Here is a 22768-nt window from a genome sequence, read left to right as displayed (position 1 = left end):
ATAAACTGTAGTGCACATTCATGTTATAAACTGTGGTGCACATTCATGTTATAAACTGTGGTGCACATTCATGTTATAAACTGTGGTGCACATTCATGTTATAAACTGTGGTGCACATTCATGTTATAAACTGTGGTGCACATTCATGTTATGAACTGTGGTGCACATTCATGTTATAAACTGTGGTGCACATTCATGTTATAAACTGTAGTGCACATTCATGTTATAAACTGTGGTGCACATTCATGTTATAAACTGTGGTGCACATTCATGTTATGAACTGTGGTGCACATTCATGTTATAAACTGTGGTGCACATTCATGTTATAAACTGTAGTGCACATTCATGTTATAAACTGTGGTGCACATTCATGTTATAAACTGTGGTTCACATTCATGTTATAAACGTATCATTCTATTTATCGTTAGCGCATGAATTCAGGTAATTTATCACGATAGGGATTTTTGTCCATATCACCCAGCTCTAATTTATAGATTGTGTTGCATGGATCAGTTATGTTGGAGATACAGTAGGTATGTATGTTGGACATGCGTATATTGGAGGAACATGGTTAGATGATTGTGTTGTGTTATTACGGTATGCACAACCGTGAGTTGGTGACAGACTTGATGACAGGGGAGCTTGTGTCAGTATAGATACCACTGGGCTGCAGTCCAGAGGAATGTTCGCGTGAGGAACATAACCAACCTAACAAACCAATCCCCATGGTGTTCCTGGTCCCAAATTACACCTTATTCCCAAATAGATCCATTCATCTCTGGTCAACAGTGGTGCACTAGGCTCAATTATGAGGAAGGTGTTATTACAGATGGATGTAGTCCGTGATTGTGTGGTGCTCATTGGTTCATGCTGGCAAATGACTGTATTTAAGTGAGTTGCTATGCCAGTGGAGGGGACGGCATGGGTGAAGAAGAAGAAGGGAAGAAAAACAGTCAAGCAACATACAGAATGTAAACATTATTAAAGGTTAACAGTATGTTGACAGTAGCTGGTTGAATCATTGGATGACTGGTTAACTAACTAAACTAGGTCTTCCAAAAGGGGATCAAGTGGCTGACATGCCTGTGGGTATTCCCAGTTCTTCTGTGGTCTTTCCATGATAGCTCCATGTACTCTAGTTAGATAGCAACTGGAAACTGCCAATTATCGTCATCTCCCATACTCATTATCCCCTGTTTATTAATGAGGCTATTTTAGCGAGGCGGACAAACATAACCTGACCTCTTTATTGGCTCTACATGTGAGGATCTTATTGCTCTTCTTTGGATGACTACGTCTGTGTCATCAGAGCACCTAGCTGTGCGTACATTTCTGTCTTCCAGTGTAGTCAGACCTCTCTATATTACACCAGCTAGATCCTACGTCCAGTAGCTTGTTGCTCAGGCAACCGCCATCATCATATGTAGCCTAGCATCTTAGAGAGTGAGGTTCTGGAACAACATCTCTGGTCTTTCTGTCAACCAACCCAGAGCAATCTTACTGTACCTCGCCTAGTCGCCGACACAAGGCTGCCAAGCGAGCCCCTGGTCTGGTGCATTATGTCATCAGCTGACCCCTGACCCCAGAGAGGACACAGGAAATACAAAACCCACTGCCCAGCTCTGGGGAGCCGAGTCAGGGCAGAGTCAGTTAAATGTATTCATTCATGTGCTTAAAAAATGTGGCCTCATTTCAGAAGGTCCCTGACCCCTCCCACCTCCCTCTCTCTCCCAGGATTAAGGCTCCCTCCTGGTGCAGTGTGCATGTATGCAGGGGGATACCTATCTCCTACCTCTCTCTCTCTCTCTCCTACCTCTCTCTCTCCTACCTCTCTCTCTCTTTCTCTTCTTCCTGCTGTCCCCTTTTTCCACTCCTTTTTTTTATGTATCTCATGTTATTGCTAAGTGTCTCTCCCCATCTCTCTCTGTCCTCTCTCTTAGTGACTATATCATCAAGGAGAAGACAGTGCTTCTGCAGAAAAAAGACAGTGAGGGTTTTGGCTTTGTGCTGAGAGGAGCCAAGGGTAAGGAAACACGTGCGATCAGCTGTTGATAGATAGACAGTCAGACATACAGACAGGCCTTTAACAAACAGGCACACACACACAGGCACACACACACACAGATGAACACACTTGGACAGTCTCACTGTGCTGCATCGGCTTCATCAGTCTAGTTATTACAGTGGTTATGACATAATGTTGGTGACCCCTCTGCTCTCTGTCTTCAGCTCAGACCCCCATCGAGGAGTTCACTCCCACCCCAGCCTTCCCAGCACTGCAGTACCTGGAGTCTGTCGACGAAGGAGGCGTGGCCTGGAGAGCCGGTCTGAGAATGGGAGACTTCCTCATTGAGGTGTGTGCTGCTAGGGCATGATGGGAGCTGTAGTTGGATTCTTCACAATGACTGTTATTAGGAAAAATCACCCTCTCTAACCAGTTACATGGACTTCTTCCCCCCCTCAGGTGAATGGTCAGAATGTGGTGAAGGTGGGCCACAGGCAGGTGGTCAACATGATCAGGCAAGGTGGAAACGCCCTCATGGTCAAGGTTGTCATGGTAACACGCAACCCTGACATGGAGGATGGCCAAAGAAAGAAAAGTAAGAGACAGCACAGGGTCTGGAACTACGACGACGATGATGAGGATGAGGATGATGATGCTTTCCTTTCTCCACAGTCCCCCAGCAGAGTAAAAGACTAAGCACTCCGGCCATCGCTCTCCGCTCCAAATCCATGACCTCAGAACTGGAGGAGATGGGTAAGACATGGGGGAGACGGGTTGGGTTCTGGGTAGAGACAGGAAAGACAGAAGGACAGAGAAGGAAAGGGAGACCAGGACTATATGGAGAGGGAAAGAGCTAGCATCTAGAAGGAATACAAAGGAATGTATAACAGAGGGAGATGTACGTCTGGAGATAGATAGAGAGAAATGATGAGAAGAGAAAGTGAAAGACAGGAGGGATTGGTAGAGCTTAAGATGCATGAAGTGAAAAAAGCGAGGGAGGCCTAAAAAAGAAAGAACCCACTGGGCACAGACGTCTAGTTGTTAATTCAACGTCTATTCCACGTTGGTTCAACATCATTTCCTTGAAATGACGTGGAAAAAACATTGATTCAACCAGAGTGTGCCCAGTGGGAAAGGCAAAAACGGGAGACAAAGTCACAGAGAGGTATGCTGTGATGGACAGAGGGAAGAAAAGGAGGGGAAGCAAGAGGAAGAGAAGTGACACTGTCATGTACTGTCTGAGTGTCCAGGGAAATGACAGCATTGTTAGGGTACCAACATGGATGAGAATCTCAATGCATTTCACTGTTCTTTCAGAGGTTCCACACTGTCACTTCCAGCACCCCCACTACAGGTAACCCCCCAAACAATGACCCCACCCACCCCCTGATCCTTCTCACTGCGCCTCCCTTTACCCCCTGACCCCCTGCACCCCCCAGCCCTATAACCCTAGCACCCCCAGACCAGTCCCACGTCTCCACAAACACACCTACACTGGCTGAGTGTGTCGTTGCCAGGGTAACACTGCAGGGGTGGGTGTCACTCGGAGGGAGACTACTGTAGATGCTGCTGCGGTCTCTACTGAGCATGCTCACTTCGCCCATGATGATGATTTATGGGAGCAGATAATATGAGAGGCAAGCGGGAGCCTCTGAGTATTCCCTATCTGATCCTAGGTCAGATTCCAGCTCATTCCAACAGACTCCCACATGTCACTCTCCCTTACAAGCCAGTCTGCTGGGACATTACTCCTGTCCTCAATACACACTGCTTATTATCTCCTCTAGTGTAGAGCCAAGATAAGATCCAGATGGTTGGGTAACTACTAGCTTACTGTACCCCTGACTCTCCCCTCATCACCCCTCTCTGTGGTCCAAACCCCCTGACTCTCCCCTCACCACCCCTCTCTGTGGTCCAAACCCCCTGACTCTCCCCTCACCACCCCTCTCTGTGGTCCAAACCCCCTGACTCTCCCCTCACCACCCCTCTCTGTGGTCCAAACCCCCTGACTCTCCCCTCATCACCCCTCTCTGTGGTCCAAACCCCCTGACTCTCCCCTCATCACCCCTCTCTGTGGTCCAAACCCCCTGACTATCCCCTCATCACCCCTCTCTGTGGTCCAAACCCCCTGACTATCCCCTCATCACCCCTCTCTGTGGTCCAAACCCCCTGACTCTCCCCTCATCACCCCTCTCTGTGGTCCAAACCCCCTGACTATCCCCTCATCACCCCTCTCTGTGGTCCAAACCCCCTGACTATCCCCTCATCACCCCTCTCTGTGGTTCAAACCCCCTGACTCTCCCCTCATCACCCCTCTCTGTGGTCCAAACCCCCTGACTATCCCCTCATCACCCCTCTCTGTGGTCCAAACCCCCTGACTCTCCCCTCACCACCCCTCTCTGTGGTCCAAACCCCCTGACTCTCCCCTCATCACCCCTCTCTGTGGTCCAAACCCCCTGACTATCCCCTCATCACCCCTGTCTGTGGTCCAAACCCCCTGACTCTCCCCTCATCACCCCTCTCTGTGGTCCAAACCCCCTGACTCTCCCCTCATCACCCCTCTCTGTGGTCCAAACCCCCTGACTCTCCCCTCATCACCCCTCTCTGTGGTCCAAACCCCCTGACTCTCCCCTCATCACCCCTCTCTGTGGTCCAAACCCCCTGACTATCCCCTCATCACCCCTCTCTGTGGTCCAAACCCCCCGACTCTCCCCTCATCACCCCTCTCTGTGGTCCAAACCCCCTGACTATCCCCTCATCACCCCTCTCTGTGGTCCAAACCCCCTGACTATCCCCTCATCACCCCTCTCTGTGGTCCAAACCCCCTGACTCTCCCCTCATCACCCCTCTCTGTCGGGCAAACCCCCTGACTCTCCCCTCACCACCCCTCTCTGTGGTCCAAACCCCCTGACTCTCCCCTCATCACCCCTCTCTGTGGTCCAAACCCCCTGACTATCCCCTCACCACCCCTCTCTGTGGTCCAACCCCCCTGACTCTCCCCTCATCACCCCTCTCTGTGGTCCAAACCCCCTGACTCTCCCCTCACCACCCCTCTCTGTGGTCCAAACCCCCTGACTCTCCCCTCATCACCCCTCTCTGTGGTCCAAACCCCCTGACTCTCCCCTCATCACCCCTCTCTGTGGTCCAAACCCCCTGACTCTCCCCTCATCACCCCTCTCTGTGGTCCAAACCCCCTGACTATCCCCTCATCACCCCTCTCTGTGGTCCAAACCCCTGACTGACTGATTGACACACAGCATGAGCAGCCGCCCCCACAGACCCCCCCTGCCCTGCCCTGATCTCCCCCCGCCTGTAAACCAATGATCACTACCCCTATAGTATGGAACATCCCAAACCTACACTACACCAATGTTGCAACTCCTCGTACCACTACTACACACCTTAATGCTGTAATAGCAGTATATATACTGTTTAACCCCACACATACATGTCCCCTGTCCAGGGTGATAATGCAACTATACTCTCCATATTTAATGCATAACCATACAGTAGATATATTTGTTTCATTTAATCTTCATAAACAAACATATGCTATAAAGATCTCTTTTCATACAACAGTCTGTCCTGCAACTGTTCTTTATGGATCAACTTCTGCTCCTCATTCCATATGCGCGTTCCCTAAAGCAAGGTTTCAGGAGCAGAATGTGTGATGGAGCCATATCAGCCTCTGCCATATGCTTATTCTAATGCCATGAATTAATATAGCTACCTCTGACAATGCCCATTAAACTCTCTCACCTCTATGTTTGGTGCAGTGTCCCAGTTCACCTGGAAGCCACGCTGCAAGATAGCACCAGCATTAACATGGAAATGATATCACACACTTACCTGAGTTCTTCAGCGTTGTTTTAACAGCACGTTTCAATTCTAAAGCAGTAGTCTAAGCATCGATTACAAGGCTAATGACAGTATGCCATCTTTCTTTTTACTGGAAAGTTGTTCAGCAGTTATTACACACAGTGTTGTTTTCTAAACTGAATGATTTGGCGTGTCTGAAATTAAATGACCCTAAAATAATTCAGCTAACATTTAAGATATTTTAACAAAACACTTAACCAAACTACTTTCCTACCACTCACCACCTCTAAAAACGTGGTCCCCACAATACAGAAGCTCACACAGTCACAGGTGGCTGTTTGAACCCCTCTAAACCCGTCTGTAGAACCCTGTGGTCTGCTCACTCTCCACTACTCTGCTTAACCTCTGAACCCGTCTGTAGAACCCTGTGGTCTACTCACGCTCCACTACTCTGTTTAACCTCTGAACCCGTCTGTAGAACCCTGTGGTCTACTCACGCTCCACTACTCTGTTTAACCTCTGAACCCGTCTGTAGAACCCTGTGGTCTGCTCACGCTCCACTACTCTGTTTAACCTCTGAACCCGTCTGTAGAACCCTGTGGTCTGCTCACGCTCCACTACTCTGTTTAACCTCTGAACCCGTCTGTAGAACCCTGTGGTCTACTCACGCTCCACTACTCTGTTTAACCTCTGAACCCGTCTGTAGAACCCTGTGGTCTACTCACGCTCCACTACTCTGTTTAACCTCTGTCTTTCCTCTGAACTCACTGCACTTCCCTGTGGTGGGGACGCGTCATAGTGGAGAGAGGTGAGAGATTTCTGTGTGTGTGCGTGCGTGCGTGCGTGTCACAAAGAGGAAACAGACATCTCTGATTGCAGCACACATAGGAATATAAGTATTACTTACAATGATGGTGTTACAGTAACTCAAGTGATGGTGTTACAGTAACTCAAGTGATGGTGTTACAGTAACTCAAGTGATGGTGTTACAGTAACTCAAGTGATGGTGTTACAGTAACTCAAGTGCCAAAGTTAACGCCTGCCTTTGCCTTGTCCTCAGCTGCTACCCCCTGGAAAAAAAAATCAGGTACGATTCACAAACTCCTTTTATGCTTTGTGTTTTTATCTGTTAAAACTGCAAACGTCTCTGCTAGCCAGTTAGCATTCAGTCAGCTTACAGGGTTTTTCCGTATCCTTTCAGAATTCGAGTCTTCACAAGTTACAGAGAAGAAGAGGACAGTCTATCAGATGGCTTTGAGTAAGAGACTTCATATGCATGTACAGTATCAGGGGAATAGCCGGGCTTTATTTTTAACATATCAATAAATTCCCCCTCAGTGGGGGGATGTGTGGTGGAGTGTTTGTTGGCTTGATTTGACCCTCTCTCCCTCACCCTTTCCCTCCTCCACTCTGTCGCATCCTCTTCTCTAACATCTATACCACTTGTTCTCTCTCTCTCTCTCTCTCTCTCTGTCTGTCTCTCCGTCTGTCTCTCTCCATCTTACTCTCTTCGTCTGTCCACCCCCCCTCTCTGTCCCTCTCTCTCTGTCTGTCCGTCTCTCTCTCTCTCCATCTCTCCGTCTGTCTCTCTCTCTGTCTGTCTCTCCCTCTGTCTCTCTCCCTCTGTCTCTCTCCGTCTTACTCTCTTCGTCTGTCCACCCCCCCCCTCTCTCTCTGTCCGTCTCTCTCTCCATCTCTCTCTCCATCTCTCTGTCTCTTTCTCTCTCCGTCTCTCTCTCCATTTCTCGCGCCCATTTCTCTGTCTGTCTGTCTGTCTCTCTCTCTCTCTGCCGGTCTGTCCATCTCTCCGTCTCTCTCTCTCTCCGTCTCTCGCTCTCCGTCTCTCTCTCTCTCTCCGTCTCTCACTCACTCACCATCTCTCTCTCTCTCTATCTCTCACTCACCATCTATCTCTGTCTCTGTCTCTCGCTCTCCATCTCTCTCTCTCTCCGTCTCTCACTCACCATCTATCTCTGTCTCCGTCTCTCGCTCTCCATCTCTCTCTCTCTCCGTCTCTCGCTCTCCATCTCTCTCTCTCTCCGTCTCTCGCTCTCCATCTCTCTCTCTCTCCGTCTCTCGCTCTCCATCTCTCTCTCTCTCCGTCTCTCGCTCTCCATCTCTCTCTCTCTCCGTCTCTCTCTCTCTCTCTCCGTCTCTCACTCACCATCTCTCGCTGTCTCCGTCTCTCGCTCTCCATCTCTCTCTCTCTCCGTCTCTCGCTCTCCATCTATCTCTGTCTCCGTCTCTCGCTCTCCATCTCTCTCTCTCTCTCCGTCTCTCACTCACCATCTATCTCTGTCTCCGTCTCTCGCTCTCCATCTCTCTCTCTCTCTCTCCTTCTCTCGCTCTCCATCTCTCTCTCTCTCTCCGTCTCTCACTCACCATCTCTCGCTGTCTCCGTCTCTCGCTCTCCATCTCTCTCTCTCTCTCTCCGTCTCTCGCTCTCCATCTCTCTCTCTGTCTCTCTCTCCATCTCTCTCTCCGTCTCTCTCACTCTCCGTCTCTCTCTCTCTCTCCGTCTCTCTCTCTCTCTCTCTCCGTCTCTCTCTCTCTTTCTTACTGTCTCTCAGATAAACTAGATGAGATCCTGGCAGCAGCTCAGCAGACAATCAGCACCAATGAGGGGCAAGGGATGCGGGGTCAGGGGGCAAAGAGAGACAGGAGCCGGGGCTCCTTTTACGCCAATGAGGTGTGTGTGTCGGCGCGCGTGTGTGTGTGTGCGAGCGCTCGTGTTCACTGGTGCGATCACCTGTCATGAGGTTGAGAGGAACAGTTTGTCCTGTAGTGTTCCTATGGTAACACTCACATCTTTAGGAGATGCTACACAATGTCATTCAGTGGGTTAGCTTGATGCAACACCCATACAAATAAGATTGATTTGACTGCCTAAGCTACTATACTACTAGATATGAACTACTTTACAAATAATTGACAACTCTTTCATGAATAGTGAAGCTATTTAATGCACTTACAGTACCACAGTCTGTAAGTTCTATCCTTTCTGAACATTGTCCTCTGCTCCCTCTTCCCTCTCTTGCTGTGCAGCCAAATTACGACCAATCAGAAATGGGGATGACAGGGCTGGGCTATGACCGCGCCCAGTTCACATCAGGCCATGCCCCTCCACACGGTATGCTGCGACAGAAATCCATCGGTGAGGCTGTCTCTCTGTCTGTCTGGCCAGCCCTCTGGCCGGCCTGTCCGTCTGTCTGTCCTCTAGACTCTTAAAGGCCTGTGCTGTAACACACTGTCTGCAGCTGTAGCATACCATGTCCTTCTAGTCTTCCTGTTCTGTCTGTCCTGCAGTTAACATACATGTTACTCTGGTTCATGTTGTAGTATGCTTCTGCTGTGGAGTATAGCAGTTTATATGTGTTGTACTGTACTAAACTGTTTGTAGGCTGATACACTGTATCTAGGAGCTGTTCATCACAGAAGCTGAGCTGGAACTCTGGTTCAATGTGACAGCTAAAGACCATGGACTTCTCCTGTGACTCGCCAAGTAAAAGGCTGTATAACATCACACCCTGTTGGCAAATGACCGTTGCTGGTCATCATCTCTGCTGGAGGACAGACAGACTTACAGATGAATGAGAGGACCGCCTGACAGTTAGACAGACATGCAGGCAGTTACAAAGACAGACAGACAGCCTCCCACATTAATCATCTGTTCTTTTGTTCGAGCAGTATTTTCTCTGTACCATTCCTCTACCCCGTCCCTCGCCCATCTGATCCCTCTGCTCTGTCTCTATCCTCCATCCCTATACCTCAGTCCCTCGCCCATCTGATCCCTCTGCTCTGTCTCTATCCTCCATCCCTATACCTCAGTCCCTCGCCCATCTGATCCCTCTGCTCTGTCTCTATCCTCCATCCCTATACCTCAGTCCCTCGCCCATCTGATCCCTCTGCTCTGTCTCTATCCTCCATCCCTATACCTCAGTCCCTCGCCCATCTGATCCCTCTGCTCTGTCTCTATCCTCCATCCCTATACCTCAGTCCCTCGCCCATCTGATCCCTCTGCTCTGTCTCTATCCTCCATCCCTATACCTCAGTCCCTCTCTCTCTCATCAGTCCTTTTCATCCCTCTCTTGTATCTCTGTCTGTGGTGTACTGCAGGGGTGACTGAAGAGGAGAAGTCCCATCTCAATCCTCCGGCCATGAAGTTTGCCCGAAGTCTCTCGGTTCCCGGCCCAGATGACATCCCCCCACCCCCCACCACCGCCCCGCCAGACCCCCCCTTCTCCTCCGCCCCACCCCTGGGCTGGAGAGGGGGCAAGTCTTCCCAGCAGCCCTCTGTGGCCGTGTCCCAGTCCACCTCCACGGCAGCCCACTACCAGCTCTACTCTCAGTCTGTGCACTTTACCCACGGGGGCCGTGAAAGGGCAGCGGGGCCCAGTACCAGCGATGGAGGAGGAGGGGTGGACCACACGCACCAGTACTCTAATGCCCCCGCCCACTCCGCTCAGAGCAGGACTGCCTCTAGGAAAGGGGGCTACCCAGGGGAGCCTGTTGGATCTGGAGGGGGAGGAGGAGTGGGGGGGGCCAAGGCTGCAGGTCTAAGGAGGGGCTACAGTAACGCCGCCCCACCTTCCAGCAGTGCCACGGTGATGCCCCAGCAGCAGCAGACCACCCAGAGGGCAGACCGCAGTGCGGCTGGGGGGGCTGGAGAGGGGGTACCTAAAGGAGGGGGGGCGCGGAGAGGGAAGGGCCCTCTGGTGAAGCAGTCCAAGGTGGAGGACCTGCGTGCTGGCCAGGGCACGCTGGGGGGCAAGGCCCCAGTGGAGAAGAGCTCCATCCCCATCCCCACCATCATAGTCAAGGCCCCCTCCATCAGCAGTGGCAGTGGCCGCAGCAGCCAGGGCAGCAGTGTGGAGGCTGAGCCCACCCCACCAGGGGAGACTGACAGAACCCAACCCCTCCACGGACCCCCTTCCACCCCAGCCCCGCAACCCCCTGCTCCCCCCTCCACTCCGGCCCCTCCACCGCCCTCCCTCCGAGGCCAGGATAGTGACTTCACCAGCCAGTTTGGGGCGGCCATCGTGGGCGCAGCCCGCCGGGACAGGGAACGCTTCCATGAGGCCCGCAGGAAGAGCGCCTCCATCTTCATGTCTGCTGAGGAGGAGGTGGGGCCAGGGGGAGGAGGAGGAGGAGTGGCAGGCAGGACTCAGGCCTCCCAGCAGCAGCAGTTCAGCCCCCAGCCTGGTGGCCCCTCCCCACGCCTCCGGCCCTCCAAGTCCATCGACGAGGGCATGTTCTCTGGGGACACCTTCATCCACCACACCCGCAGCATGCCCCCTGCCTTCGGCCTGCCAGAGTACTCCTCCCCAGCTCCCGACTACCAGCCCAAGTCTGTTCCGGCTGACTTCTACGGGGCATCAAGCCGGCAGCAGCAGCAGGTCCCCTCTGGCACCACCTTCATCCACCCCCTGACAGGAAAGGTCCTGGACCCCTCGTCCCCCCTGGGCCTGGCCCTGGCTGCCAGGGAGCGGGCCCTGAAGGACGACGGCAGGATGAGGAGGGAGAGAGGGACCGAGCACCAGTTTGTACGACAGATGTCCAGTGTGGTGGCGTTCCCCTCCCAGGCCACCTCCCCCACACCGGCTTCCTCAGCCACCCATTCCTCCAGCTCCTCCTACCTGGTCACCTCCTCCTCCCTAGCCGCCACCACCTCCACCGGCCGACCCCCCTCCCCCAGGATCCTCAGGGGTGCAGGCTGGGGCGATGAGGGGGGAGGGGAGCGGGAAAGGGAGGGCGGCGGGGCCAGAGAGGGGCTGAGGGTGCGCTTCTCTGAGGACAAAACAGTCCACACACATCACTACCAGTCCCAGCACTACCAACCCACCTACAGGGAGGAAAGACAGAGGGAGAGGTCGAGAGAGAGGGAGAGAGAGAGGGAGAGGTCGAGAGAGAGGGAGAGGTCGAGAGAAAGAGAGCGGGACAGAGAGGGGTACATGAGGCAGCAGACAGCCCCTACCCAGCAGCCCCCTCAGCTGTCGTCCCAGCAGCCTCGCCAGGCCTCGTTTCTGAGGATGGAGAGTGAGGCAGGCTACATCCTGTCTCTCACCCCTCCATCTCCCCCCGCTACAGCCGCCCCATCTCACCCTCAGGGGGGAGGGGGTTCCGGGGGCAGTGGCCTCATGGTTCTGCCGCCCCCTGCCCCCTCGGTGGATGTGGATGATGAGTTTGTGTTTGCGGACCCACTGCCCCCTCCGCTGGAGTTTGCCAACAGCTTTGACCGGGGTGGAATGTCAGGTTACACACACCGCGCCATTATAAACAACCTGGCCTCCCGCCAGCAGCAGCCCCCACCGCCTCCCCCTCCTCCCCCACCACCCCCTCCAAAAGATATGTTTATCAGTGGGTTCCCGGCCCACACCCCCCTACCCTCCCCACAGGCGGGGGACTCCACCACCTCCAGCCTTACATCCTATGACAGTGAGGTGGCTAACCTGACCCAGTCAGGAAACTCCCCCACTCAGACATCACCCAACCCCCTTCCTCCACCCTCACCCTCCGGCCTCCAGCCCACAGGACCCCCGCCTCCCCCCTCTGTCTCCCCCCCACCCCCACCCAGCTCCTTTCACAGACCCTCCCTTGCCATGACCCACTCTCACCACCTCTACAACAGCACGCACACCGGGCGCTCCTCCACTTCCCATGGGCGTTCCTCCCCCACTGCTCCTCCCAAAGGTCGCTCCTCCCCCACCCAGGGTCGCTCCTCCCCCACCCAGGGTCGCTTCTCCCCCACCCAGGGTCGCTCCTCCCCCACCCAGGGTCGCACCTCCACCATCCATAGAAGCTCATCCCCCACCCCTCCTCCCCACTCCATTGCAGGGCCCCCATCCTACCGTGGTCCCCCTCCCATCTCCTCCACCGCAGCCTCCTCTGGCCCCTTCCGGGGCTCTGCAGCCCTGACCTCCACCGCTCCCTGTACCACCACCACCACCACCACCGCCGCCACCACCACGAGGACCTCAGTCCAGCCCCACCAGGACAGGACACACCCAGCCCCCTCTGGTTCTACAGCGGCCGGCCGCAGGATAGGGGAGCACCACCCTCACCCCACAGCTAAGGCAGGTGAGTCCCAGGAGATGGTGGTGGACTCTGGGATAGAGGAGCTGGACAGCCGCAGCAGCAGTGACCACCACCTGGACAACATCCTGGCCATGAGCGGAGGAGCCAGAGAGAGGCTAGAAGAGAGGCTGGAGAGAGGGAGGGAGGGAGGAGGAGGAGGGGAGGGAGACAGGGCGGGAGGAGCAGACCTCCTGGAGTCGTACATGAGCTACCTGGACGGACAGACGTTTGATATGCACAACGCCACGGCGGCCGTCTCCACCTACCCCAAATCAGGCAGGTTCAGGGAGGGGGGCCGCGCGGCCGAACTACGCAGAGAGACCAGTACCGCCCCGCCCTCCTTCCAGTCACACAGACGGAGGGAGGATGAGGAAGAGGAGGAGGAGGGCGAGGAAGGAGAGGAGGAGGACGATGGAGGACGGGAGGGTTATGGGATGACACAGAATTTGGGGCGTCCCACGTCACCTTACTTTGACCGGCCCCGGACCCCTGAGATGAAGCCTCTGTGGGGGTCAGAGGGTCAGTTAGTAGGGGACCAGGGGACCTACCTAGAGGGCCGGAGGCTGTACCCCCCCATGTCCAGCATGAAGGCCAGCATCATCAATGAGCTCAGCAACAAACTGCAGCAGAGAGGGAGCCAGAGATCGTTAAGTAGACACAGGTACTCTCTCTATGATATGTTAGAGGATATTTGGTGAGGTTGTGTGTGTTGATACAGGTAAAATGACTACTGTTATACACTGCTCAAAAAAATAAAGGGAACACTTAAACAACACAATGTAACTCCAAGTCAATCACACTTCTGTGAAATCAAACTGTCCACTTAGGAAGCAACACTGATTGACAATACATTTCACATGCTGTTGTGCAAATGGAATAGACAACAGGTGGAAATTATAGGCAATTAGCAAGACACCCCCAATAAAGGAGTGGTTCTGCAGGTGGTGACCACAGACCACGTCTCAGTTCCTATGCTTCCTGGCTGATGTTTTGGTCACTTTTGAATGCTGGCGGTGGTTTCACTCTAGTGGTAGCAGGCGGGTCTACAACCCACACAAGTGGCTCAGGTAGTGCAGCTCATCCAGGATGGCACATCAATGCGAGCTGTGGCAAGAAGGTTTGCTGTGTCTGTCAGCGTAGTGTCCAGAGCATGGAGGCGCTACCAGGAGACAGGCCAGTACATCAGGAGACGTGGAGGAGGCCGTAGGAGGGCAACAACCCAGCAGCAGGACCGCTACCTCCGCCTTTGTGCAAGGAGGAGCAGGAGGAGCACTGCCAGAGCCCTGCAAAATGACCTCCAGCAGGCCACAAATGTGCATGTGTCTGCTCAAACGGTCAGAAACAGACTCCATGAGGGTGGTATGAGGGCCCGACGTCCACAGGTGGGGGTTGTGCTTACAGCCCAACACCGTGCTGGACGTTTGGCATTTGCCAGAGAACAAGATTGGCAAATTCGCCACTGGCGCCCTGTGCTCTTCACAGATGAAAGCAGGTTCACACTGAGCACATGTGACAGACGTGACAGAGTCTGGAGATGCCGTGGAGAACGTTCTGCTGCCTGCAACATCCTCCAGCATGACCGGTTTGGCGGTGGGTCAGTCATGGTGTGGAGTGGCATTTCTTTGGGGGGCAGCACAGCCCTCCATGTGCTCGCCAGAGGTAGCCTGACTGCCAATAGGTACCGAGATGAGATCCTCAGACCCCTTGTGAGACCATATGCTGGTGCGGTTGGCCCTGGGTTCCTCCTAATGCAAGACAATGCTAGACCTCATGTGGCTGGAGTGTGTCAGCAGTTCCTGCAAGAGGAAGGCATTGATGCTATGGACTGGCCCGCCCGTTCCCCAGACCTGAATCCAATTGAGCACATCTGGGACATCATGTTTCGCTCCATCCACCAACGCCACGTTGCACCACAGACTGTCCAGGAGTTGGCGGATGCTTTAGTCCAGGTCTGGGAGGAGATCCCTCAGGAGACCATCCGCCACCTCATCAGGAGCATGCCCAGGCGTTGTAGGGAGGTCATACAGGCACGTGGAGGCCACACACACTACTGAGCCTCATTTTGACTTGTTTTAAGGACATTACATCAAAGTTGGATCAGCCTGTAGTGTGGTTTTCCACTTTAATTTTGAGTGTGACTCCAAATCCAGACCTCCATGGGTTGATAAATTGGATTTCCATTGATTATTTTTGTGTAATTTTGTTGTCAGCACATTCAACTATGTAAAGAAAAAAGTATTTAATAAGATTATTTAATTCATTCAGATCTAGGATGTGTTATTTTAGTGTTCCCTTTATTTTTTTGAGCAGTGTATTATCTTCAGTAGACCATAGATTTCAGTACAAAGGCCTACATGTTTTACTTGTACACCAGTGGAGGCTGCTGAGGGGAGGACGGCTTATAATAATGTCTGGAATGGAGTCAAGCCATGTGTTTGATACCATTCCACTGATTCCGCTCCAGCAGTTACCACGAGTCCATTCTCCCCAATTAAGGTACCACCAACCTGCTGTGTTGTAAACATCAATCACACAGCGATCTCTTGTCATGTATTTTGTGGGAATGGGTAAGTGGGTGAGTGAGTGAGTGTTTTACTATGTAAATTCTTCCCCATTTTTATGTCCCATGCTTTTGTCTCCGTCTGCTTTATGTCTCTCCTCCACCAGAAACAGGTAATTGCACTCCTCCTTTCTCACACACTGTCTGTTTGACTGGATATAAAACATTTCCCCTTTCTTCAATTTGCTGCCTGTGTTTCAACAGCCAGAGAAAAGAAAAGCAAGTTCCTGTCTACTCAGCACAACTCTAATAGCAATTAGCTGCTGTTAACATCCTGAGCATCATATTGATAGCTAATCTAACAATGTCCGTCTTCAGGTTTAGGCTACTAGTGAATAGTGGTGGTGAGGTTGGGTAATGTTTTATGAATAGCCCCTCTATGTACCGTAGGTGTGTCATTGTCAGTCCTCCTTTTCTGTCCCTAGGTTTTCAGAAGACTCCGCCTCGGCCCTGAGCCCCTCCTCAGTTCGTTCCCTGTCCCCCTCCCCTATCCACCACTCCCAGCCCGCCCTGTCCCTGTCCCCCACCCCTTCCTCCCAGTACCCCAACTGGAACCGTCCCTCCTCCCCCCAGCCCCCTGTGGCTGCCGTACAGCCCCCTCCACGCTCCCACTCCCCCCTGTCCTCCCCCACCTACTCCCCTTATCCCACCTCCCCTAAACACCGGCCTGTGTATCGCACCAAAGCCCTGGAGTTCCAGTTTATCCCAAGTAGAGAGTCCAGGAAGGCAGAGTCCCATCACCTGCAGCGTAGGAGAGCCCCCAGTCCACTCATCTCCCCCTCAGAGAGGCCCAAACTGGGTCCACCCCGCCCCTCCTCCCTCCCCCTCCTCCCCACCACACCCCTCTACAGCAGCCTCTACGAGCTCCGTGGCTCTATGACCCCGCCCTCGCCCGCTAACCACATGGGGGACCCCTACTTCTCCCCCTCCCCTCCTCTGTTCGCCCCCTCTGGCGCCCCTCCTCCCCCAAACGCCTCCCTGTTGGTGTCTCGCTCCCTCTCCCCCACCCACTTTCTATCTGGTAGCTCATCCCCTCCCCTGCACCCTCTCCCCGCTCCCCCATGCCTGAGCTACCCCCACCTCCCTCCCCCGTCCCCCTCCAAGCCCTTTGCCTCCAAGCCACTGCCTTATTGGACCAAATACGACGTGGCTGATTGGCTGGGATACCTGAACCTGGGCGAGCACAGGGAGCATTTCCTGGACAACGAGATCGACGGCACTCACCTGCCCTCCCTCACCAAGGAGGACTATCTGGACCTGGGTGTGACGCGCGTCGGACACCGCATGAACATTGAACGTGCTCTGAAGAGAGTGACTGACAGGTAAGGGGAAGAGCGATGGACAGGTGATTGGGAGCAGGGTGAGAGGATAAGAGTACAGAGATAGGCCTGTCTTGTAAAATAAACAAAGATAAAACAAATCCTATGCCAGGTTGTAAACCTCTGCCTCCTGTCTCTGTCCTCTCTCTCTCTCTTCTGTCTCTGTCCTCTCTCTCTCTCTTCTGTCTCTGTCCTCTGTCCTCTCTCTCTCTCTTCTGTCTCTGTCCTCTGTCTCTTCTGTCTCTCTTGTCTCTGTCCTCTCTCTCTCTCTCTCTTCTGTCTCTGTCCTCTGTCTCTTCTGTCTCTCTTCTCTGTCCTCTCTCTCTCTCTTCTGTCTCTGTCCTCTGTCTCTTCTGTCTCTCTTGTCTCTGTCCTCTCTCTCTCTCTTCTGTCTCTGTCCTCTGTCTCTTCTGTCTCTCTTGTCTCTGTCCTCTCTCTCTCATCTCTCTTTTCTGTCTCCTGTTTTTCTCTGGTTTCTTTCATGTCTCTCTCTGTCATGTCTCCCTGCTCTCCTGTCTCCCTCTCCTGTCTCCCTCTCCTGTCTCTTGAATTGAAATCAGGCTCAAAATTCATGAATGTGTTATTCAGATAGTATGGCACTGCGGCAGCTCTTACTCTTGTTGAAGCGTCCATTAATGGCTCTAACAAACAAAAAATTATGACTTTAATCTCTCTTTTCTTTCCCAAGGCTCTCCAGCTCTCCTTTTCCCATTTCTGCTCTGTCACCACGAGGAAGAAGGGATGATGGGAGTCGGAGCTGAGAAGACAAACAGAAAGAGAAAGGAGGGGGATGGAGTCAGTGAGGGAACAGGAGAGAGAGAGAGGCCACAACTGCTGCTATCCATGATGGATTCACACAACAAAAGCAGAGGACCCGATTTCACCCAGAGGGAGGACCAATCAGGAAAAGAGAGGGGAAATGAGGGATGGAAAAAGGGCTGACCAATGCCTGGTACTCAGGGCCTGGTAGCTGACTCGCACAGATACACTCGCATGCACACAAATACAGTAACACACACAAGCACTGACTCTAATGTCAACACACACACACAAACACTACGAGGATGGAATGACTGAATGTAGATTGAGGCAACAAATAATAGGAGTAAAATAGTGACAAAACTTAGGCCAAAATATTGAGAGAAACAATCAAATGTTGTTTAGCTTTTTCATCTGAGCAGTTCTTAGTGTTGTTGGGGAAAGAGAGAATGAGGATTGTCCTCATTAACACTAGTTAGTGCTTTCTCCTTCTGTCTTCTCTGGGTAGCTCTAGTTCCTCCTCTCTACCCTAGGGTTAGGTTAGGTAGCTCCTCCTCTCTACCCTAGGGTTAGGTTAGGTAGCTCCTCCTCTCTACCCTAGGGTTAGGTAGCTCCTCCTCTCTACCCTAGGGTTAGGTAGCTCCTCCTCTCTACCCTAGGGTTAGGTAGCGCCTCCTCTCTACCCTAGGGTTAGTTAGCTGTCTAGCTCCTCCTCTCTACCCTAGGGTTAGTTAGCTGTCTAGCTCCTCCTCTCTACCCTAGGGTTAGTTAGCTGTCTAGCTCCTCCTCTCAACCCTAGGGTTAGGTAGCTGTCTAGCTCCCCCTCTCAACCCTAGGGTTAGGTAGCTGTCTAGCTCCTCCTCTCTACCCTAGGGTTAGGTAGCTGTCTAGCTCCTCCTCTCTACCCTAGGGTTAGTTAGCTGTCTAGCTCCTCCTCTCTACCCTAGGGTTAGGTAGCTGTCTAGCTCCTCCTCTCTACCCTAGGGTTAGGTAGCTGTCTAGCTCCTCCTCTCTACCCTAGGGTTAGGTAGCTGTCTAGCTCCTCCTCTCTACCCTAGGGTTAGGTAGCTGTCTAGCTCCTCCTCTCTACCCTAGGGTTAGTTAGCTGTCTAGCTCCTCCTCTCTACCCTAGGGTTAGGTAGCTGTCTAGCTCCTCCTCTCTACCCTAGGGTTAGTTAGCTGTCTAGCTCCTCCTCTCTACCCTAGGGTTAGGTAGCTGTCTAGCTCCTCCTCTCTACCCTAGGGTTAGTTAGCTGTCTAGCTCCTCCTCTCTACCCTAGGGTTAGTTAGCTGTCTAGCTCCTCCTCTCTACCCTAGGGTTAGTTAGCTCCTCCTCTCTACCCTAGGGTTAGGTAGCTGTCTAGCTCCTCCTCTCAACCCTAGGGTTAGGTAGCTGTCTAGCTCCTCCTCTCAACCCTAGGGTTAGGTAGCTGTCTAGCTCCTCCTCTCAACCCTAGGGTTAGGTAGCTGTCTAGCTCCTCCTCTCTACCCTAGGGTTAGGTAGCTGTCTAGCTCCTCCTCTCAACCCTAGGGTTAGGTAGCTGTCTAGCTCCTCCTCTCTACCCTAGGGTTAGGTAGCTGTCTAGCTCCTCCTCTCAACCCTAGGGTTAGTTAGCTCCTCCTCTCTACCCTAGGGTTAGTTAGCTCCTCCTCTCAACCCTAGGGTTAGAATTAGGTACAGTAGCTGTCTAGCTTGACTGTTGTTGGCTCCATAGCTGGCTGTTCAGATGTTTTCAGTTTCAGGAGAGACTCCCCTTACAGTTAGTGAAGTGCAGTCAATGAAAACCTGTGTGAGTGAATAGAAATGTTAAGAGCTCTTTGTCTGAGTGAATGTCATTGCTGGAGCGAGTTATTGGGATGAATATTCATGTCCATATTCTGTAGTTCAGAATATGGGCATGAATGAAACAAGGTGGCAGCCTACATGCATGTCTTGGGTAATGTCGTAGGTGGAGCACCTCTTGTAGGGGTCAGTGTGTCATCGGCGGAGCCCCTACCTGTTGGACTGAATGATATGACTGGTCCCCTGTTGGAAAGAGCTTGATGGGTAAATCCTCACTTGACTGTAGTGGCTGTGTCTGAAGGAAACCTGTCTGTATGACTGTGTGTGATTGGTTGTCTGTTTTTACCTCACCAATGGGAGGGCTCCATGCTCACTGAAGGCCCTTCGATTAGGACCTGTAAACACATTCTATTTCTCTATAGCTTCTTTATCATCTTAAGTCTTATAACGGCATATTATATACAGACTGGTCACTGTATTACAAATCTGTAGCAAAAATAAGTGCCCAGACCAACAGCATAGAAATAAACACACAGACATGTACACCCTCTCACTCAATAACACAGATCACTATACTGGCACATACAGAAATGCACACTTACAAATGCTCATGTACGTAATGTACACACATATTCACATTCTCTCTCTCCTACACACACACTCTCTCTCTCTGTGTTTGTGTTAGAATTAATGGGACACCTTAAATATATCTGTTTGGATCCAAGATGTATCTTATACTAAAAGGGACTGTGATTTCAGAGATGGAGGGAATACGTGACTTAAACAAAATCTCAATGAAGATTGTCTCCATTTATACGAAAGACTTTAGAAGCAACTGCTATTCAACCGTTCTAAAGTCCTCTGTGCAAGGGAGAGAGACTGAAAAGGAGAGGGGAGGGAAAGAGAAACAAACTGCCAAATCTTCCTCTTTCCCACCCAATCCCCCCACTCCTTCCAAAACCTCTTTCTACAGAAGCATGAGAACATGAACTGAGGCCCAAATGAGTGGGAGGAGAGATATGTTCTGTTTTAATACTACAATTGTTCTTACAACAATTTTTTTTACTTAAAATGGGTCTGGAATACTGCTATTGATATGAAGAGAATTATTGTTACTATTATCATTACTATCATCGTCCTTACTGTTATAAGGTGCAGTTCCCCGTTCTGCCTTTCATGGCTGAGGTGGCGCTCTTTTGCATTTTAGGCAATGTATTTTCATAATTTTGCCAGTAGTGTTAGTCGCTATAATCCTATAAAATTGTTATGAGATTCATGACTGTAGGTCAAACTATGACACCATGGTGTCTAACAATTTAAAATGTATATAAATATAATAAAACTATATTGTTACTTCCAAAAATATAGAAAAAATATCTATTTAGTTTGATGTACAGAATGCTTTACATATCAAGGCTTTTGTCTAGTCAGAAAACCACCACATTTACTTTGCCCTCTTGTTTCGGTATAATATTTTGAAATGATGAAGGTTTGACTGATGTATGCTTCAGATTGACATTGAGGCCTAGATTCAATCCGGAGGGTGGAAGACCCACGTTATAGCACGATTGGCATTCAAAGACAATGTTCCCGCATTCACAGTAAACACTGCATTTGTTGGCTCTATTGGAAATGACCTCTCAATGTCAATTACGCTATAATGAGGGTACTCCGCGTTCTGGGTTGAATCTAGCCCTAAATATATTTTTATGCAAGAATTCCTCTGCCATCCAAGCTTCCTCTCATGTGATGGCAGCGTCTGTGTATAAAGCTGTGAATATACGTATCACTTTAAACCTCACTGTGTGGAAGCCAAAGTTAGATTCACTACATTGTCATTATTCACATTATTTTATGCTGATCAAGATGTAGCTATTGTGCCCTGGAAATGGCCACGAGACAAATGGTATTGTGAAAAAGATGCATAGAATTATTCACATCATATGTTTCTATTTTGTACATTTCAAGTCATTATGGATCATTAAAGTAGTATTTTATTTATTGATATTTCATTGTTTATCTACTCATTTAAACATTAATTTATGTCAGGGCTATTCAACCCGGGATCCGCAAAACCCCTAAAACAAAACAGGATTTTTATATCACTATCAATAACAGAATAAACATTGAATTACATACCTACAGTGGAGGAGAATATCTTTATAATAGTCAACTTTATTAATCAACTCATTGAAGCCAATAATAAGTAATGTCTGACAGGCTTTGAAACAGTCTATAACACGTGTATAAGTTTCCAGTGTGGCGAGTGCTGCTGGAAAGCTTTGTTGACTTGGACATACATTTTTGGCAACACATGGCAAACTTTTGTTTAACCAGCTAAACAGTTGTTCTTAGTGATAGTTTAAATTACCTTTCTAGCTAATAGGCTGTGTTAGTTTACACTTCCAATTATGTAGGGAGTTCAAAAATAATGACTTATCTACCAAATCCATTTTTTAAATGTTGATTACTTCACCTTTCCATTGCCAATCACCTGATGAGAAGACGTTAAAAATGTCTTATGTATGATGGGGTCCCTGGGAGGGGGTCCCTGAGCAAGGAAAGGTTAAATACCACCGATTTGTCATTTTCACAGGAATTATACTATTGACCTATTTTCACCTTGCATTTAGTTGGATTGGGTGCTTTCAGCTTTCTGTGATCAGTTGTACATTTCTTTTCACCATCACTAAAATCAAATAAGGGCTCTTCCATTATCTATTTACTACTAAACACCACATTTGAGTCCTAAAACACACATCCCCCAGCAGTGGGTGGGTATTGGCAGGTTACATACGAGTGCTTTCCATCTCACTCCAATCTGGAGGAATGTGAGGCCTTCAGATCCTTGTCCTTATGCCCACACACGACACACTTAAGCTGTTTACACAGGCAGAACAATTCAGTAATTCAGTTGTTTGACAGATCTGAAAAAAATCTGATTTGTCAAATGACCAATTAGTGGAAAAAATATCAGAACTGGGCTGCCCGTGTAGACAGCCTTACATGAGCAGAGTTCAGGATGGGGAATGATGCTGGTGAGCAAGGTTTTCCTAATGCAGGTGATCTAGCAATAAGGACGATGAAAATAATGCTTATCCCAATTATGGTTTAAGATGTAAAAAAATCGAACCCTGAAGTTCTAAAGAATCTGTCTTCCCAAATGAAGGTACATTATTTAACTGAAGAGCTTTCTATATCCCTCGCGCCATTCCCTATGGAAGACCTCTGTTGTGCATGTCCTCCAGGCATCAACTCCCTGCAGAAAGCCCCCTACACAGCTGCTGCACTGTGAGAGACTATGTACTGTTCAGCTGGTTTACAGTCACTGCATTATGCAATGGGTTCATTATCACATTCCTCTTAGAATATCAAGGTATGAATGCCTGTTCCTGCTGCTATGACAACCTTACCATTTACTTGTGTTGGGTAAATGTGGCAGTGACAAA

At 50.7% G+C, this 22768-nt stretch overlaps 1 protein-coding gene across 1 annotated transcript in view; it reads left to right on the top strand.

The window, feature by feature from the left end:
• LOC106593626 (SH3 and multiple ankyrin repeat domains protein 1) overlaps nucleotides 1–21326 on the top strand; it is a 46708-nt gene extending 25382 nt beyond the window's left edge. Inside the window, exons 15-25 of the mRNA XM_082973121.1 lie at nucleotides 1941–2023; nucleotides 2230–2354; nucleotides 2465–2600; nucleotides 2678–2758; nucleotides 6885–6911; nucleotides 7026–7082; nucleotides 8395–8513; nucleotides 8870–8978; nucleotides 9941–13559; nucleotides 15884–16780; nucleotides 17466–21326. Coding sequence (XP_082829247.1) covers nucleotides 1941–2023; nucleotides 2230–2354; nucleotides 2465–2600; nucleotides 2678–2758; nucleotides 6885–6911; nucleotides 7026–7082; nucleotides 8395–8513; nucleotides 8870–8978; nucleotides 9941–13559; nucleotides 15884–16780; nucleotides 17466–17538 — 5326 coding nt within the window. The 3' untranslated portion in view covers nucleotides 17539–21326. The remainder of the gene's footprint in view (nucleotides 1–1940; nucleotides 2024–2229; nucleotides 2355–2464; nucleotides 2601–2677; nucleotides 2759–6884; nucleotides 6912–7025; nucleotides 7083–8394; nucleotides 8514–8869; nucleotides 8979–9940; nucleotides 13560–15883; nucleotides 16781–17465) is intronic.
• The last annotated feature ends 1442 nt before the right edge of the window (nucleotides 21327–22768 follow it).

The sequence above is a fragment of the Salmo salar genome, chromosome 03, assembly GCF_965601325.2.
Source record: "Salmo salar chromosome 03, fSalSal1, whole genome shotgun sequence".
Lineage (NCBI taxonomy): Eukaryota > Metazoa > Chordata > Actinopteri > Salmoniformes > Salmonidae > Salmo > Salmo salar.
The sequence above is the reverse complement of the archived record's forward strand: the minus strand, read 5'-3'. Positions and strand labels throughout refer to the sequence as shown.